Source organism: Rutidosis leptorrhynchoides, chromosome 9, assembly GCF_046630445.1.
Source record: "Rutidosis leptorrhynchoides isolate AG116_Rl617_1_P2 chromosome 9, CSIRO_AGI_Rlap_v1, whole genome shotgun sequence".
Classification (NCBI taxonomy): domain Eukaryota; kingdom Viridiplantae; phylum Streptophyta; class Magnoliopsida; order Asterales; family Asteraceae; genus Rutidosis; species Rutidosis leptorrhynchoides.
The window spans coordinates 361465122-361485640 of NC_092341.1; the positions used below are offsets into that span (position 1 = coordinate 361465122).

Consider the following 20519-nt stretch of genomic DNA (forward strand, 5'->3'; position numbering starts at 1 on the left):
TTTTTGGACGATTTACTGACTTAGTACTATTTGCCTTAGGTTGAGGACCTTCGGACCGATTACTGGCACACCTTTTCCGAACCGACTTTACGACTACATTATCATTGTGAGTTATAGCATTCTCTTTTTACTTTAACTTATTTTGGGAACTGAGAATACATGCGAATTTTATGTTTTACATACTAGGCACGAGTACTTAAACTTATATATGTGTGGGTTATATAACGGCAGAAACATTCTCTTTAGCTCGGTAACGTTTAGTCATTGGTTTTTGAACCGGTGAACGCGAATCTTAGATATGGATCCATAGGGTTTGACATCCCCACTCGGGCTAGTAGCGCTAGCATTTAACGAGTGTTTAATACTTCGTAGACATACGCACTTGCCAAGTGTACTTTCAGGTGGTATAAACGTTAAGTTAGTTACCAAGTGCCCACGGTTAACATATAGTTTATCATACTATTTTGAAACGCTCTTTGTAGCACTGAAATCTCGTGGCCTACCTTACTTACTGTTATACTTAAACTATAGCTCACCAACCTTTATGTTGACATTTTTAAGCATGTTTTTCTCAGGTGCTTGAGGTTAGCTTCCGCTGTGTACTAGTCGTGCTGTAGACACCCGCTGCTTAGAGTTGCTATCGCATGAACTACTTTATTTTGCATTCAAACATTCGTACTTTTGAACTATGACTTACAACGACCATTGTGGTCACATACACTTATTATTTGCTTCTACTTAGTGAAGCATGCTTTTGGATTGTAAAACATTCGATGTTGGTTTAGACATCACTTTATTAATGAATGCAAACTCTTTTTGAAAACGCATATAGTACTTAACCTTGTAATGATCCTGTTGTTGATGATTCGTACACGATGGTTTTGTACGGGGCATCACAATAAACATTGGGTTAACAACATTTAACAAGATCGTTAACCTAAAGGTTTCAAAACAACACTTACATGTAACAACTAACGATGACTTAACGACTCAGTTAAAATGTATATACATGTAGTGTTTTAATATGTATTCATACACTTTTGAAAGACTTCAATATACTTATCAAAATACTTCTACTTAACAAAAATGCTTACAATTACATCCTCGTTCAGTTTCATCAACAATTCTACTCGTATGCACCCGTATTCGTACTCGTACAATACATAGCTTTTAGATGTATGTACTATTGGTATATACACTCCAATGATCAGCTCTTAGCAGCCCATGTGAGTCACCTAACACATGTGGGAACCATCATTTGGCAACTAGCATGAAATATCTCATAAAATTACAAAAATATGAGTAATCATTCATGACTTATTTACATGAAAACAAAATTACATATCCTTTATATCTAATCCATACACCAACGACCAAAAACACCTACAAACACTTTCATTCTTCAATTTTCTTCATCTAATTAATCTCTCTCAAGTTCTATCTTCAAGTTCTAAGTGTTCTTCATAAATTCTACAAGTTCTAGTTTCATAAAATCAAGAATACTTCCAAGTTTGCTAGCTTACTTCCAATCTTGTAGAGTGATCACCCAACCTCAAGAAATCTTTATTATTTACAGTAAGATATCTTTCTAATACAAGGTAATACTCATATTCAAACTTTGATTCAATTTCTATAACTATAACAATCTTATTTCGAGTGGAAATCTTACTTGAACTTGTTTTCGTGTCATGATTCTGCTTCAAGAATTTTCAAGCCATCCAAGGATCCTTTGAAGCTAGATCCATTTTTCTCATTTCCAGTAGCTTTATCCAGAAAACTTGAGGTAGTAATGATGTTCATAACATCATTCGATTCATACATATAAAGCTATCTTATTCGAAGGTTTAAACTTGTAATCACTAGAACATAGTTTAGTTAATTCTAAACTTGTTCGCAAAAAAAAGTTAATCCTTCTAACTTGACTTTTAAAATCAACTAAACACATGTTCTATATCTATATGATATGCTAACTTAATGATTTAAAACCTGGAAACACGAAGAACACTGTAAAACCGGACATACACCGTCGTAGTAACACCGCGGGCTGTTTTGGGTTAGTTAATTAAAAACTATGATAAAATTTGATTTAAAAGTTGTTCTTCTGGGAAAATAATTTTTCTGATGAACATGAAACTATATCCAAAAATCATGGTTAAACTCAAAGTGGAAGTATGTTTTCTAAAATGGTCATCTAGACGTCGTTCTTTCGACTGAAATGACTACCTTTACAAAAACGACTTGTAACTTATATTTACGACTATAAACCTATACTTTTTCTGTTTAAATTCATAAAATAGAGTTCAATATGAAACCATAGCAATTTGATTCACTCAAAACGGATTTAAAATGAAGAAGTTATGGGTAAAACAAGATTGGATAATTTTTCTTGTTGTAGCAACGTGAAAATTGGTAACAAATCTATATTAATCATATCCTAGCTAACTTATATTGTATTATACATGTATTCTAATATATTATGTAATCTTGGGATACCATAGACACGTATGCAAATGTTTTGACATATCATATCGACCCATGTGTATATATTATTTGGAACAACCATAGACACTCTATATGCAGTAATGTGGGAGTTAGCTATACAGAGTTGAGGTTGATTCCAAAAATATATATATTTTGAGTTGTGATCTAGCCTGACACGTGTATACACTGGGTCGTGGATTGATTCAAGATAATATATATCAATTTTTTTTCTGTACATCTAACGTTGGACAACTAGTTGTAGGTTACTAACGAGGACAGCTGACTTAATAAACTTAAAACATCAAAATGTATTAAAAGTGTTGTAAATATATTTTGAATATACTTTGATATATATGAACATATTTGTTATAGGTTCGTGAATCGACCAGTGGCCAAGTCTTACTTCCCGACGAAGTAAAAATCTGTGAAATTGAGTTATAGTCCCACTTTTAAAATCTAATATTTTTGGGATGAGAATACATGCAGGTTTTATAAATGATTTACAAAATAGACACAAGTACGTGAAACTACATTCTATGGTTGAATTATCGAAATCGAATATGCCCCTTTTTATTAAGTCTGGTAATCTAAGAATTAGGGAACAGACACCTTAATTGACGTGAATCCTAAAGATAGATCTATTGGGCCTAACAAACCCCATCTAAAGTACCGGATGCTTTAGTACTTCGAAATTTATATCATATCCGAAGGGTGTCCCGGAATGATGGGGATATTCTTATATATGCATCTTGTTAATGTCGGTTACCAGGTGTTCACCATATGAATGAATTTTTATCTCTATGTATGGGATGTATATTGAAATATGAAATCTTGTGGTCTATTGTTACGATTTGATATATATAGGTTAAACCTATAACTCACCAACATTTTTATTGACGTTTTAAGCATGTTTATTCTCAGGTGATTATTAAGAGCTTCCGCTGTCGCATACTTAAATAAGGACAAGATTTGGAGTCCATGCTTGTATGATATTGTGTAAAAACTGCATTCAAGAAACTTATTTCGTTGTAACATATTTGTATTGTAAACCATTATGTAATAGTCGTGTGTAAACAGGATATTTTAGATTATCATTATTTGATAATCTACGTAAAGCTTTTTAAACCTTTATTGATGAAATAAAGGTTATGGTTTGTTTTAAAATGAATGCAGTCTTTGAAAAACGTCTCATGTAGAAGTCAAAACCTCGCAACGAAATCAATTAATATGGAACATTTTTAATCAATAAGAACGGGACATTTCATTGTTGGAGCTGCTTCTGTATATTGTGAGTTAGCGTTTTGTCTTTGCTACATCGGGATGTGGTAAGAAGCTATTCTCGAGGTTAATTATTTATTCTTTTTACGTGTTGTTTGAAAATGAGCAGTTCTTCTTATGAATGTGCGTTTCACAAGTGATTATTGTGTTTTGATCAAAGGCTTTTTTTGTATAATAAATAAAGTAGGTGTCTTGTGAGTTACACTATTACAAATTGGGGGATGATTCTCACACACACTTTTTTGATCCACACACACCAATTGAGTATTATTAGAAGAGTAAAAGGTTAAAATAGGTGTGTGAGGATCAAAAAAGTGTGTGTGAGAATCATCCCCCTTACAAATTAGATAAACAACACAATAATATATGGTACCCTAGAATGAAAAAAAGTAAATTTTTTTTATTAATTTTAATGGTTTTAATTACAATGGTTTTAAGCTAAAGTATAATGGTAAAAAAAAAAAACAAATGACAGGAATATTTTTACAGGAATCACCCCACTTACTTTTGAATTTTCACGTTTTTAAGCCTACAAGACGTAAATAATCAGTCTTGAACAGAACAGTTAGTTTGTCAAACACTAAAAATAGATTATCTGCGATAAGCAGTTTATTTATATTAGGTTTATATTTATATGGCCAGTTTTTTTTTCTTTTTTCTTTTTTACTGGCTGGTATGAGACTAAATTTGTTACACCAGTTGAATTTGGTTCTCTAATAATTAAAACTGAAATAATGTGCTTCAAATTGCAAATCCTGACTTAAAACTAAAATAATTTGTAAAATGATGATTCGAAATGCAGATTAAGAAGATGAAAAGACTTGCTCTAACTAGACCTTTGGTAGTTACCTTCACCGGCATGATCTTATCATCAATGGATGGAGGGCATATTGGTAATTGTATACGAATATTTGAAAACAACAAAGACTATTGTACCCCTGACATCGGGATCATAAATGCAATGCTGAAAGTTTATAGGCGAAGCGATATGTTTTTTGAATCCAAAGAGTTGTTTGAGGATACAAAGAGATGTAATGGTCATTATATTAGTTTGGGTCGTGATGGTCCGTTTGTTAGCCCAGACGCGTACACGTACGGTGAAATGCTTAGAGTATCTGCTAGCGCACATCAATGGGAATATTTCGATTTTGTGTATAAAGAAATGGTTTTTTCTGGTTACCAACTTGATCCGAAAAAACACGCGTTTCTGCTCGTTGAAGCGTCCCGGGCTGGAAAGGTATGTGCTTTTCTTATCAATTATCCCGTTACCCTTTTAAAATTCTTATAATTTGACCCGTTTGACATAAAATTGCAACCCACATAAATGGGTTGAAATTGTCATTTCTGGTGGTCTTCAAAGAGTATTGTAGCTTAAATTTTAATGAAAACAATACTATGTTTACCATATTTATATAAGTTGATCTTTTTTTTTAATGTTTATTTCAGACTCATTTATTGGAGCATGCGTTTGATGTAATGTTGGAAGCTGGTGAAATACCGCCATCATCATTTTTTGTTGAAATCATATGTCGATCCATGATTCAAGATGACTTTGACCGAGCTTTGACCATTCTTAACAGCATGGCATGTGCCCCATTCCAAGTGCGAGAAAAAGAATGGAGAGGATTATTCGAAGAGTACAAAGGTAAAATCACACGGACTCATTTACGAAAACTTTTTGACAAGATTGGTGGCACACATGATGTAGCAATGGAAGCCTCAGCCTATAAATTATCAAGACTATTGCAATCACTTTGTGGGTCAAAGTTAAACAACTCGTATCGGGCGAGTCCAGATGGTAACGTTACACAAGAATCTGATGTTAAAGGAGGTGAATTCGACAGTATAATGGAACAGTTTGCTGATGAGTTAATGATTGATGAATCAAGTGTTGAAAGTTCTAATAATGAAAGGTCAAAGTTGATGACTAATAATGAGGATTTTGATGATGATTATGATTCGGAGGATGATTTCGTGACCGGTGAATTTGGGAAAATGGATGAATCGAAGAGACGAAAGTTGCCATCAGCGGATGGTATACTGGAAAATTGGAAGGAAAGCATGACGAAAGGTGGTGGTGTCTTTTTGCCATTTCAGATTGCAAGGAATTGATTTTAAATGTAATTTGCATCCAAGGGGTGCAGATGATTGTTTTTATTTGATTTCTTATAGGTTTATATATGTAAGTTTATAAATCATTTACTTACAACATAGAATCTAGTTTTCAGTTTCTTTAAAATACATATTAGCTTGAGGAAGTTTTTATGTTATATAAAGTGGTCATCGTTGGCTAGCAGAATAGAACTGGTTCCCAATACAAATTGAAATTCTTTGGCTTGAACAGAAGTATAAAGGCTCTTGTACTTTGTACCAAACGGAGTTGCATTATTTGTGTGTGGATCTTTTTTCATGGCTAAATCTAGGAATGAGATTGATTGATTGATACCGGTGCTGAACCATGCCTCTTTGCACCGAAACCAAAATGGCCAGAACCATGCCTCTTTGCACCGAAACCAAAATGGCCAAAAACTAACCCTGTAAGTAACTAGAGGAGGGGGGGGGGGGGGGGGGGGGGGGGGGGGGGTTGAATAGTTACTTAATACGTTTTTAACACTCTTTCGATTGATCACCAAATTCGATTTAACTTTGATCAACCAACTCAACTCAAACTTGATGTGTGTAGTGTATATATTCAAAAAGATAAATGAAGTAAAGTAAAGAACATAGACACAAGGATTTATAGTGGTTCGGGTGGATGTTAACTAATCCACCTTAATCCACTCCCCGATTACACTAATCGGGATTTGTTGCTTCACTAAGCACTTTTCTCCAAACCCGGTGGAGATCCATTTTACAAGTCTTCAACTTTTTTGGTAGACAACAAACCTAATCTTTCTATCCCTTTGAAAGATCAACTCCAACCTAGATCAACTTGTCTTCACCTTGGACAAGTATTAATCTTCAAATAAGATTAATCAACCTCCTAAGTCCCTTTAAGGAAGTAGATCACTAAGCTAGCCTATGCTTCTACTAAATGAAGTTTCAAGACTTATACACTTTGCAATGATGATCCTAACACAATACTAGGACATACATTACATTAAGTAAACTCACAAGATAAATGATTTTGATTAGTAAGTTTACAACAACCCAATTCTATATTTATAAGATCATAGAATCTTCTCTTGCTTGATCACATTTGAGTAGTAATTGATGCACTTGTGATCACTGGAGATAAGCCTTTGAAATATGCAAGAGGGTCAGCTTCTAATGCTCTTAAATGTTTGCCTTTTATAGTAAGATTCAAAAAATAGCCGTTGACACACGGTTGCCTGCACGGTCGACCGTGGTGCGACCGTACGTGCTCTAGTCCAAATTAAGTATCCGTTGTATAGCCGTTTGACTCAAATTTGAACACTTTATTTTGGCACCTTTACTCCTTCTAGCACCTGCAAAAGAAACCAAACATCCTATACAAGTACTATATACATTAAGTGTGTGAGATTTAGTCTTAATGCATGAAAGTGACTAATCATTCCAAAAGTGGCAAACCCAACATTCTTGGAGAAGTGTCTTGATTGATATTTAGGGAAATTTCAGTTTGGTCAAGACTTAGTTAGTCACATTAATGTCTTTGGTTCAATTCTAAAGACTAGTCACTATGTCATTAACTTTCTAGTTTCAATTAATCACAAGTCATGTTCTTTTTTTTTAAGTTTAGTTAGAGATTAATTGAACATCTATAAGATAATCATAAAGCATGTAGAGACATCAAAGTTAAGTCATAAGCAATCACCCTTAGTTACTTAGACTTGATCAAATAGACAATTGACTATACTTTCATTGTGAACCATTTTACACTTAATCTATTGGAGTATGTTAGTTACTTGAATCCTAACTATTGAGCACATAGCAAACATATTAATAAAGTTGACAAGTTTATGAGTATTAAGCATATTGGCAAGTAGCAAGTAATACTCACATAGCAAGAGATAGTTATTCTAGGATCAATCGTATAGATACTTGCACAACTTATAATTCAAGCACTTAATAAGTTTAATGTGCAATATAACATATTACATGATTAATGTGTAAGCACACATTAATGTCCAACACATGCACAAGGGAAGAGCAATCTCTAGTTGAGACTTGGTAACCATCCTAAATGTATCTAAGTGTGTTTTAGAACTATAAGTTATTACTAGTTAATCTTGAGAGCATTGTTCCTCATTTAGCCTTAATTAATCACTAAGTCATTTATAATAGCACTCATTGTTCTAGTGACATTGGCTTAAGTGTGTTGGTACTTGATGATCATGCTAAGGATATCTAGATAAGAATTAAGATCACAAGTTGTTGATTAACACTTATGTGTTATGCCTAATCTTGGTTAATTTGTCATTAAGATGTCATTAGGCGTAATTAGTCACAATTAGTGTTTTTATGACCAAAACTCGGTTGAGTATGAAGAAGACATCTATTCTAAGCATGCTGAGAAAGGTTTCATGAATTATAGATGTCGGGAACTAGTCAAACTTTATTTGGTCGAAAATGGTAACAGAGAAAACTGCGGTCGCACTGTGGTTGACAGTGGTGACGACCGTGCAACTTGTTTTCACAAAACTGCGTTGCAATTCAGTTTGGGTTTTCACGGTTGACTATGCGGTCGACTGTACCTCGATCGTGTGTTTAGCTGAAGTTTTAATTTCATTCTTTAACCTATGTTTGACTTGATCGTTTGCAAGATAAAGTATGGATTAGTGACCTTGCGTGTTTTATGTTAAGATGTCAGTCATCACTTATGCATATGTATGTGTCATCATCAAAACATATTCTTTGGTTAATCACACTTTGGTTAATCATACTTAAGTTTATCGTTTAGTGCATTAACCCACATTCAACCAACAAACCCAGGACTATAAGAAAGCGGTACAGGTTGGGTTTTAGTATTTGCTAACTATTTCCCAGAGAGCTTGTTTTAATGAAAGTGTCATTCCAGAAAGAAAATTATGTCTAAACAAATACATTGAGTAAAATAGAATTGAAGTCAAATCTGAATAACAATCAACAACTAAACTCTAAAAGAAGATTAGATTGAGTATGATACTTGGTTGTCTGGTTATAATAAATGAATGAATAAATTATTACAGATCAATTACAAGAAACTTATATAGAAATGTATCATAATTTTTTTTATTGTTTTGGATAAAAATAACGATTACCATTTATAACAAGGAACCTTCATCGGAAAATGAAGGAGCCTAAAACTAATACAAAGGAACATACGACGATAAGACTAGACGGTGGCAAACACATGTGACAATCTAACTAAAAACCGAGCCAAATCCAGGCAACATGTCAACACAAAGGCCAAAAAATACAAATACATCCAACCATACCTAATCCTAACAAGCTAAACCAACTAGGACGAACCATTCCGACCTTTATAGTCCGGCTAGAGACTATACCATCCAATTTTTCATGAATAACCTTTTTACCTCTCCGGGATTTGTACGTATACGAGAGAACATCAAATGAATCGCCACCTTTCACATGATTCTCCTTTGGCACATTAAAATGCCTATGCAACGATTCGCCAAGATCCCACACGTCCACATCAGATAGCAAGCATATAGAATTGTTGGCACCTTTACCTATTTTCTTTGACATAACAAAACCCATATTCACCTTTGGCCACAATCTTTCACCACCACCAACCACCCTTTTGGCACTTTCGACCGAAGCATAGGTGGCCAGAACTCCCTTCATCTCCACCCACGGAGCTTGGAAGATGTCGGAATGCGTAGGTTTACCGGAGACAGGAATAGGGGCCCACCGAGCCGGCCAACCCACATAAATAGGACGACCGAAAATGGGTGACCCATTAAGAGAGGAGAAAGCAGAGGAGGCTGTTTAATCATCAACGAAAGAAACAAAAGCGTATCTCCTTCCATGCTAAAACTTAATTTCAGCCAACGTACCAGCCTTGCCGAAAGTACTTTTGATCAAATGACATGTAATGGATTTTTCCAGACGGCCGACAAAGACCGTACAACCATGACAGATGTCTTAATTGCCGAAATTGCTCGCCGGAGGAAACACGCGACCTTTTCCCTTAGATCTCTCTTGATCATTTGCGTGGTTTTTAGAGGAGTAAAACAGGTTTGGGAAATTTGGAAGGTTAGGAACAAGATGTTGGTTTGAAGTTGAGGGTATATCGGAGCTAACTAAGCTGACGGAAGTGGGAAGAGGAAAGGTGTATGGGGGAAACAAAAATTTGAATTGGGAGGGGTAGATACCCGTTGGGGGGAGTTTCGAGAGAGGGAAAGAAAGAGAGAGTGTGTCATGGGATAGCAGAAAGTAGAAATGTATCATAATATGTATCCATAGTGTGAGTAGTTATAAAAGGAAGGTTATAGACTTATAGTAGTACCTACCTGCTGGTAATAAGACTGGAAGAAAAAGGGGTGCAGGGTGCTTAAAGATTCTTGTTGTGTAACTTACTTTGGTAGATGACATCTCCAAATTGAATTCAACCATACACACATCAACATCCAATCATTAACACTACCACACTAACCAAAACACTATTTGGCAATATAACTATGGGACTCAAGATCTACAGTTTCAAACAACTATCATACAGACAACTACATGGCCATTGAACACTACTCAAGATTCATGTATTTGACTAAAGATACTATCGTTGCTACCTAGTACTCTGCATTTCCTACCATCTGAAGATGATGTTTCCTTGACAATAGTCCTAGACCTCATGATCCCACCATTTGGGTGAAGATACTCCTTTTATTTACTTAATCATCTCGGAATTGGAATCCAACTGAAATAGGCCCCAAAACATTCGTGGATTATGGCCTGTGTTTCATCAAGTATAAATAACTACTAGTCATATGTGCTCCTAAAGAACAACAACTTCAAACTCAAGACTTTTACACAATCATAAGAGCAAACACAACCAGTTGGAAGAAAAACTGAAGCCAAAAAATGACAATCAAGCATCATATATTTTGACACTATCTAAACATCAAATCTTTTATATTTGACCATAACAAAACAACAAAACTATAACATAAAAATCAATTCAACCAAAATTTGATCTGCAGGGGATTATCAAATTTATTCAAAATGGTTATATTTTAAAAAGATCATTCCATTACAACAGTAGCACCTAAATCCTTAAGCTTTACCATAATTGATTCAACATCTTTTTTAGAAATACCCTTTTTGACCACTGTAGGTACCTTTTCCACCAAATCTTTAGCTTCTTTTAATCCTAAATCAGTAAAACCCCTAACTTCTTTTATAATCTTAATCTTCGAAGATGCATCATATTTCTCAATTTTAACATCAAATACAACCTTCTCGGCGGCTTTCACATCCGATCCTGCTCCGGCAGACGCAGCTCTGGCTCCGGCTCCGACTCCGGTGACAGATGAAGATCCAATTCCGGTGATCGCCGGACCATATTTGTCAAATCCCAACTTGTAACGTAACAATACTGCGTAATCATTTCGTTCGCGTTTTGTAAGGCTTAGAATCTCGTCGGCGACCCTTTCGAGCTTTTGCGTTTGAGTAGCTGCGCAATAGTTACGTGAATGAGAGATGATTCTGGTTAATGATTTGGGTACAATTCTAGCCATCATTTTGTATGGCTGCTGTTGAAAAGTTAGGGCTTCTGATTTGATTTGATTTGATTTGATTTGGGGGTTTAGGGTTTCGTAGCTTCTTTTTTTCTGCAGTATTATCGCGATTAAAATTAAAAGGAGAAGGGGTAATTTTGAGATTTAACTCGCCTCAAATCAATTTCCAAAACACTAAAAAGAAAAAAATTAGGGATGACAATGGATCTAAAAAAATTCGAGATTCGTGGATACTCATGCTCGCGTGTGGGTGATGGATGTAATCTTGTACCCGTTGATGGGTCGCAGTGGGTGATGGATGTAGTAGATCCATTGGGGGTAAAATTCGATCCGAAAATCTGTAGTACTCGTTTGAATAATTCACGAATATACCCATTCTAAATGGGTGAAAATCTTCACCTTGAATAAATGGCCAATATGTAATAATTTACTCTGAGTAAGTTTCTACATTCCTCATATCATTTTGATATCGAACTTTTTAGTAACTAGAACATCTCACAACTACACATTACATGGTATTATATAATCAAAACATGTTGTTTTTGTTTCGTTTATTAGACCATCTTAATAAATTTAATTTTTACCTATCACTTAAGTAATTCGTCAACCTACTGTATAATTAAGTTAAGCAACTAAATTTTGATGTTAATTTTAAACATTGTAGTTTTACATATATTAGAAAAAAAAAGTATACTTAATATACGTTTTCTCATTTTATTATATCATAAACATGGGTATATGATTGGATGATGTTTATTTTTTATTTTTGAATACTTTAATTTACATATACTTAATGAATAAGATCCGCGGGTAAACCCGCGACCCGTGAATATCCGTGTGTACGGGCATGGATATAAAATTAAATACGTTTACCAAGATTCGCGGGCTAATGGATCTTCAAAAAATCCACAGGTGCGGGTGATGGATGTAGTGAATCCGCGCCCACGATCCGCGGGTGCCATCCCTGGAAAAAATTACTTGGACGGTCCCTGTGTTTTATACTAAATTTCACGTGGAGTCCCTATATTTCTATTTTGACTTGAATGGTCCCTGTGATTTACACATGTTACGTGAGTAGTCCCTACCTCTAACAGCTGTTAAAAAGGTTTGTTGACTTAGAGGTATTTTCGTCCTTTCAATTATTTCTCACCCATTTCTATTTACAAATGTTACGTGAATGGTCCCTATAATTTACAATTATTTTATACATATTTATATTTATTATATACGTATCCACTTCTACTCTTTTACTGTATATATTATAATAAAGTCATATATATGTAATATTTTAATAAAATTCATTAAAGAAACAAATCCCCATCCTTAAAAGAGTTTATATTTAGTTGATCCAATGGCCATCATTTATCTAATGTTAGAATACTTTCTCTGCTCAAACATAAACCGTTCCTGATTTAACCAAAAAAGAAATTCACGAATACAAAAGAAACCCTAGCTTCGTCGTTCAATTTAACCCACAAAAACGTTCATAAATCAATGGTTCTGTAATTCTCTAAAGCAACAGTGCATGCTATAATTCATCGTCTCACTCAATTTTTTACACAAAACTGATATGATTATTCCGAATCCACTGAAGAATTGGAGAATAATCAAGCAAACAATCAAGAATCTAAAGAGAAGAATAGACTCTGAAATGTGAATGCCAAGATTTTATTGAACAAGATCAATATTACAGAATATGAGAAAGAAATGAATTACAATTGTCTATTGAAAGCTAAAACTATCACAGAACAACAAATCACTACTTATACGACTGCTAATGTGAGGTAATTGCAACTAATTCGTAACAGATTCTGTTGATTGTAACTATCGTTGCCGCCAATAGCGTGTTTTACTAATTTTGACTTAGTTGCAGGTTTCCCCAAATCAGCTCACATGTTTGTCACGTGCCATCAATTTGAATTAAGCCCTCGTGCAGAACACGTGACCATCAATAAACTCATATCAATACCTCATCCTTTAAAACATCCTTGCCCTCAAGGATGTAATTTTTCAATATCAAAATTTGGGTGTAACATCCTCAACCGGGCATAGCTGTAAGATTACTAGTTTGTCCTTAAGTTTATGTTGTGTTATTATATGCTTTTATTTTAATTTAACATTTATGAATATTTGATGATGTGATTAGGACCATTTAGTGACAAGCATCACAGAACAGGTTTGTTTATTTAATTTGGACTTCATTTACATTTCAGTTTACATTTCAGTACGCTCTTTGAGGAAATACCATAAAAGTATTGTACTTTTTGTTTACATTTCAGTTTTACCCTTACTTTTTCTTTTTCTTTTAACCCTATTCACACACATTAAGGGTATAATAGAACTTAATCTTCTTATTCCTTTTATTTAGGGAAGTGAATAATCAATTTGGTAAATTACAAAATGGAATACTGGACAATAAATCATGGACGGAGGGAGTAGTAATATTAAAAGACATTGGTAATCCACTAATCAAATCACTAGTGAAATGACCCGTGAAACCACGGGTTTGTTTAAACGAAACAGTTTAATGATATGTTTTAGGTATTAACTGAACGTAAATGCTAAATTTATTTAATTTAATGACCCGTGGAACCACAGAGTCCGACTAAGAAACTCGTCAGCTGAACATTTCATCAAACACCTAAAATGCATATTAAACAATCCACATCTAACAATAAGAGATGATATTGGTTGTTATTTTATTTTAAAAGTGTAAATTAACATATAAATTTAGAATTGGTTTCCTTCTGCCTAGTTTTTATATTTTCCCGTACTCAATTCAAAATAATTAATTAAAAGATTATTTAATTTTAATAAATTAAAATAATTATTAATAAGATTTAATAATAATAATTAATTAATAAGATTTAATTTTAATTTAAAATTATTTAGATTAATGACATCACCCACCATGCTTAAATTTTTATTCTTTTTCTTTTTAATTTTTTCTTAACAAAAGAATTAGCCTAATAATGAAATCATCATTTTAACATTTTAATATTAACTATAGATTATTTGGTTATCACATTATAATCTAGTTATGGAGACCACATCCTCAACCCTCAAATAGTTATAAAAATTAAATTTGGAACAATTATAATAGTAAGTTGCTATTTGTTTTTAAGATGTTTCTGCCTGAAGATCCGCAATCTATGTCTATAGAGAAGATGTGACATAAAAATCTCTATACTAAATATAGTAAAGACGGTTTGTTTTTATGTATACAAAATAACTTAATCTCTATAACACTAAGAAACATATTTCTAAATCTGCAAATTTACAGAGATAATAAGATGTTATTTTACTTTATATTTATATAAAAAATAGTCATTCTAAGTCTACGAAATTATTGATAGAATAAAACGTCATTTTATTTTATATGTTTTCATAAAAACAAACACTTTAAATAAAAAAAAAGTATACTCGTTGATTTTTCACGTTTGAACTAGTTTTACTATTTGTTTTACTGTTTAAACTGTTGGTGATATCTATCTACTATACACACATACTCCGTAATACGTCCCCTGACCCCAATTCAAAACAACATCAGCTGCATCTCTTGAATAATAATACCTAAAAATGGCGAGCTCTCTTCGTCGAATGGGAACCCATTCTCATCGATTCGTGTTTCCCCAATTGATCAATCGTCGATTATCAACGGATGCTTTATCTATTGAGTATAAAGCAGGTGAGATCAGCACTGTTTCCGGTATTCCTGATGAACATCTTCAAAGAAGGGTAAATACTTACAATCCCCCTTTTTAATTCCGTACGGTTGAGATGTGACTCGTACGAGTCATATGTCATGTAGTGACCCGAAATTTTCCATGTTTATATATATTAATTGAGATTGATATTTACATGATTAAATGTTTCCAACATGTTAAGCAATCAAACTTATTAAGACTTGATTAATTGGAATAGGTTTCATATAGACAAATGACCACCCAAGTTGACCGGTGATTCACGAACGTTAAAACTTGTAAAAACTATACGATGACATATATATGGTTATATATATAGTTAACATGATTTTATTATAAGTATGTATCTCATTAGGTATTTTAACAATGAGTTATATACATAAAAATGAGACTATTAAATTAAGAAACTCGAAAACGATATATATAACGATTATCGTTATAACGTCTTACTAGGTACATATGAATCATATTAAGATATTGATACACTTGGTTAATTATGTTAAATTATAAGTAAATATATCATTAAGTGTATTAATAATGAACTACATATGTAAAAATAAGACTACTAACTTAATGATTTTGAAACGAGACATATATGTAACGATTATCGTTGTAACGACATTTAATGTATATAGATCATATTAAGAGATATTCGTACATCATAATATCATGATAATATAATAATTTAAAATCTCATTTGATATTATAAACTTTGGGTTAACAACATTTAACAAGATCGTTAACCTAAAGGTTTCAAAACAACACTTACATGTAACGACTAACGATGACTTAACGACTCAGTTAAAATGTATATACATGTAGTGTTTTAATATGTATTTATACACTTTTGAAATACTTCAATACACTTATCAAAATACTTCTACTTAACAAAAATGCTTACAATTACATCCTCGTTCAGTTTCATCAACAATTCTACTCGTATGCACCCGTATTCGTACTCGTACAATACACAGCTTTTAGATGTATGTACTATTGGTATATACACTCCAATGATCAGCTCTTAGCAGCCCATGTGAGTCACCTAACGCATGTGGGAACCATCATTTGGCAACTAGCATGAAATATCTCATAAAATTACAAAAATATGAGTAATCATTCATGACTTATTTACATGAAAACAAAATTACATATCCTTTATATCTAATCCATACACCAACGACCAAAAACACCTACAAACACTTTCATTCTTCAATTTTCTTCATCTAATTGATCTCTCTCAAGTTCTATCTTCAAGTTCTAAGTGTTCTTCATAAATTCCAAAAGTTCTAGTTTCATAAAATCAAGAATACTTTCAAGTTTGCTAGCTCACTTCCAATCTTGTAAGGTGATCATCCAACCTCAAGAAATCTTTGTTTCTTACAGTAGGTTATCATTCTAATACAAGGTAATAATCATATTCAAACTTTGGTTCAATTTCTGTAACTATAACAATCTTATTTCAAGTGATGATCTTACTTGAACTTGTTTTCGTGTCATGATTTTGCTTCAAGAACTTCGAGCCATCCAAGAATCCATTGAAGCTAGATCCATTTTTCTCTTTTCCAGTAGGTTTATCCAAGGAACTTAAGGTAGTAATGATGTTCATAACATCATTCGATTCATACAGATAAAGCTATCTTATTCGAAGGTTTAAACTTGTAATCACTAGAACATAGTTTAGTTAATTCTAAACTTGTTCGCAAACAAAAATTAATCCTTCTAACTTGACTTTTAAAATCAACTAAACACATGTTATATATCTATATGATATGCTAACTTAATGATTTAAAACCTGGAAACACGAAAAATACCGTAAAACCGGATTTACGCCGTCGTAGTAACACTGCGGGCTGTTTTGGGTTAGTTAATTAAAAAACTATGATAAACTTTGATTTAAAAGTTGTTATTCTGAGAAAATGATTTTTATTATGAACATGAAACTATATCCAAAAATTATGGTTAAACTCAAAGTGGAAGTATGTTTTCTAAAATGGTCATCTAGACGTCGTTCTTTCGACTAAAATGACTACCTTTACAAAAACGACTTGTAACTTATTTTTCCGACTATAAACCTATACTTTTCTGTTTAGATTCATAAAATATAGTTCAATATGAAACCATAGCAATTTGATTCACTCAAAACGGATTTAAAATGAAGAAGTTATGGGTAAAACAAGATTGGATAATTTTTCTCATTTTAGCTACGTGAAAATTGGTAACAAATCTATTCCAACCATAACTTAATCAACTTGTATTGTATATTATGTAATCTTGAGATACCATAGACACGTATACAATGTTTCGACCTATCATGTCGACACATCTATATATATTTCGGAACAACCATAGACACTCTATATGTGAATGTTGGAGTTAGCTATACAGGGTTGAGGTTGATTCCAAAATATATATAGTTTGAGTTGTGATCAATACTGAGATACGTATACACTGGGTCGTGGATTGATTCAAGATAATATTTATCGATTTATTTCTGTACATCTAACTGTGGACAACTAGTTGTAGGTTACTAACGAGGACAGCTGACTTAATAAACTTAAAACATCAAAATATATTAAAAGTGTTGTAAATATATTTTGAACATACTTTGATATATATGTATATATTGTTATAGGTTCGTGAATCAACCAGTGGCCAAGTCTTACTTCCCGACGAAGTAAAAATCCGTGAAAGTGAGTTATAGTCCCACTTTTAAAATCTAATATTTTTGGGATGAGAATACATGCAGGTTTTATAAATGATTTACAAAATAGACACAAGTACGTGAAACTACATTCTATGGTTGAATTATCGAAATCGAATATGCCCCTTTTTATTAAGTCTGGTAATCTAAGAATTAGGGAACAGACACCCTAATTGACGCGAATCCTAAAGATAGATCTATTGGGCCTAACAAACCCCATCCAAAGTACCGGATGCTTTAGTACTTCGAAATTTATATCATATCCGAAGGGTGTCCCGGAATGATGGGGATATTCTTATATATGCATCTTGTTAATGTCGGTTACCAGGTGTTCACCATATGAATTATTTTTATCTCTATGTATGGGATGTGTATTGAAATATGAAATCTTGTGGTCTATTATTATGATTTGATATATATAGGTTAAACCTATAACTCACCAACATTTTTGTTGACGTTTTAAGCATGTTTATTCTCAGGTGATTATTAAGAGCTTCCGCTGTCGCATACTTAAATAAGGACGAGAATTGGAGTCCATGCTTGTATGATATTGTGTAAAAACTGCATTCAAGAAACTTATTTTGTTGTAACATATTTGTATTGTAAACCATTATGTAATGGTCGTGTGTAAACAGGATATTTTAGATTATCATTATTTGATAATCTACGTAAAGCTTTTTAAACCTTTATTGATGAAATAAAGGTTATGGTTTATTTTAAAATGAATGCAGTCTTTGAAAAACGTCTCATATAGAGGTCAAAACCTCGCAACGAAATCAATTAATATGGAACGTTTTTAATCAATAAGAACGGGACATTTCAGTTGGTATCAGAGCGTTGGTCTTAGAGAACCAGAAAATTTGCATTAGTGTGTCTTATCGAGTTTGTTAGGATGCATTAGTGATTCTGGACTTCGACCGTGTTTTCTTTAAAAATGATTGCTTAACATTTTTGTTGGAAAGTATATATTTTTAACATATGAATATTATGTGATATATTAATCTCTTATCGTGTTTGATATTATGTGATAGATGTCTACCTCTAGAACAAGTTCCATTGACTCACCTAATAATAATGAAGAGTCAAATGTAAATTGGAATGATTTGTGGACTGATTCACAAGTTCCAGAAGAGGAACCGGAAGAAGAGTCGGAACCAGAAGAAGAATCGAAACCGGAAGAAGAATCGGAACCGGATGAAGAAATAGAACCGGTGGGGGAAATAATAAAACGGTTAAGTAAAAGAAAATCCTCAACCAACCGACCAAGGTTAATTATGGTCAATGGTGTTTCCACCAAGGAAGCAAAATATTGGGAGGATTACCAATTCTCCGATGAATCGGATTCCGACGAGAATTCCGATGATGTTATAGAAATTACCCCAACTGAATTTAAAAAGGCAAAAGAAAATAATAAGGGAAAGGGCATAAAAATAGAGAAATCTAATTCCAACCCCGATGAACTTTATATGTATCGTCAACCCCCGAAGTCCTTAAGTTGTAACAATGACCCGGGAACCTCTAAACCACCAGGTTTTTCTAAACCAATGTGGATAACGATGGCTCGTATTAGGGGAGCATCATATATCCCTAGAAACTTGGCAAAACGAACCAAAACCGAAGAAGAAGAAACAAGCGAGTCAGAATAAGATAGCTGTATTCGTGTGGTGTAATATATGTAATATAGTGTGCTTATGCTTTATGATATATGTAAAAATTGCTTGTATTAATAAGTATTTTTTTATGAATCTAACTCTTGTCTATTTTACAATATAAAAACACAAAATGGATAGACAACCCAATATTTTAAGAGACCTACCCGGAGACATGATTGATGAAATCTTGTCTAGAGTCGGTCAGAATTCTTCGGCACAACTATTTAAGGCGAGATCAGTTTGTAAGACATTCGAAGAACGTTCCAAGAATGTCTTGGTTTATAAGAGACTTTCGTTTGAAAGATGGGGGATATCACATTGGGAAACCAATAAGTTACGATGTGTTTACTTTGACGCATATATTGCGGGGAACCCAAATGCTATTTTACGCAATGGGTTAAGAAATTATTTTGACTCAATATATCCGAATATTGGACTTCGTGATTTAGAAAAAGCGGCTAACATGCAACATAAAGAAGCATGTTATGCTTACGGATTAGTAATGTTCGCTTCTCACCAAAGTGAGAACAAGAACATCGGGCTACAACTATTAAACAAAACGTTCCCACAAGTGACGGAGTCGGTAATTGGGGTAAGAAATGAGGTTTTTAGATTGTTACGGGACTGTTGGACATTACGTAACCCTCGTCCCTTTGACGACGTTACAACACGCTGTCTTATCAACGGCCATAACGGTTATGTTCCACAAGACCAAGGATGGGAAGTAATCCTAGGAAAACCAGAATGCATGACTTGTTTCTGGACGTATGAATTACGTGTCTTTATTGCCTTTGCTGAACGACTTGTGTACTAGCTAGAATTATCTTCACAACCATCTTGTATCAAATTTATTGTGTGCTATATTTCATGCTATATGTAAAATAAGCGGTATTGTAAGTTTGTAAAATATTGTGTAAAAGTTTGAACGTGAAATATTATTATAATCAGTTTTTCATATAGAATTGTAGTAGTTGAATTGTATATTAGCTACTAAGTATGAACTTAACGGGTAGGTACTACCCGAATTTAAACTTATAAAACG

General features: G+C 33.3%; 1 protein-coding gene and 1 pseudogene across 1 annotated transcript; one reads left to right on the plus strand and one right to left on the minus strand.

Moving 5' to 3' along the window:
* Window positions 1-5871, plus strand: part of LOC139869256 (pentatricopeptide repeat-containing protein At5g67570, chloroplastic-like) — a 75307-nt pseudogene extending 69436 nt beyond the window's left edge.
* A 4964-nt stretch (window positions 5872-10835) lies between these two features.
* On the minus strand, window positions 10836-11510 carry LOC139867660 (uncharacterized). Its single transcript, XM_071856024.1, has one exon. The coding sequence runs from the start codon at window positions 11421-11423 to the stop codon at window positions 10926-10928; it is 498 nt and encodes a 165-aa protein (XP_071712125.1). The 5' UTR covers window positions 11424-11510; the 3' UTR covers window positions 10836-10925.
* Window positions 11511-20519: the final 9009 nt, after the last annotated feature.

Coding starts and splice junctions, on each gene's coding strand:
- LOC139867660 (XM_071856024.1), bottom strand. CDS start 11,423: ATGATGGCTAGAATTGTACCCAAATCATTAACCAGAATCATCTCTCAT.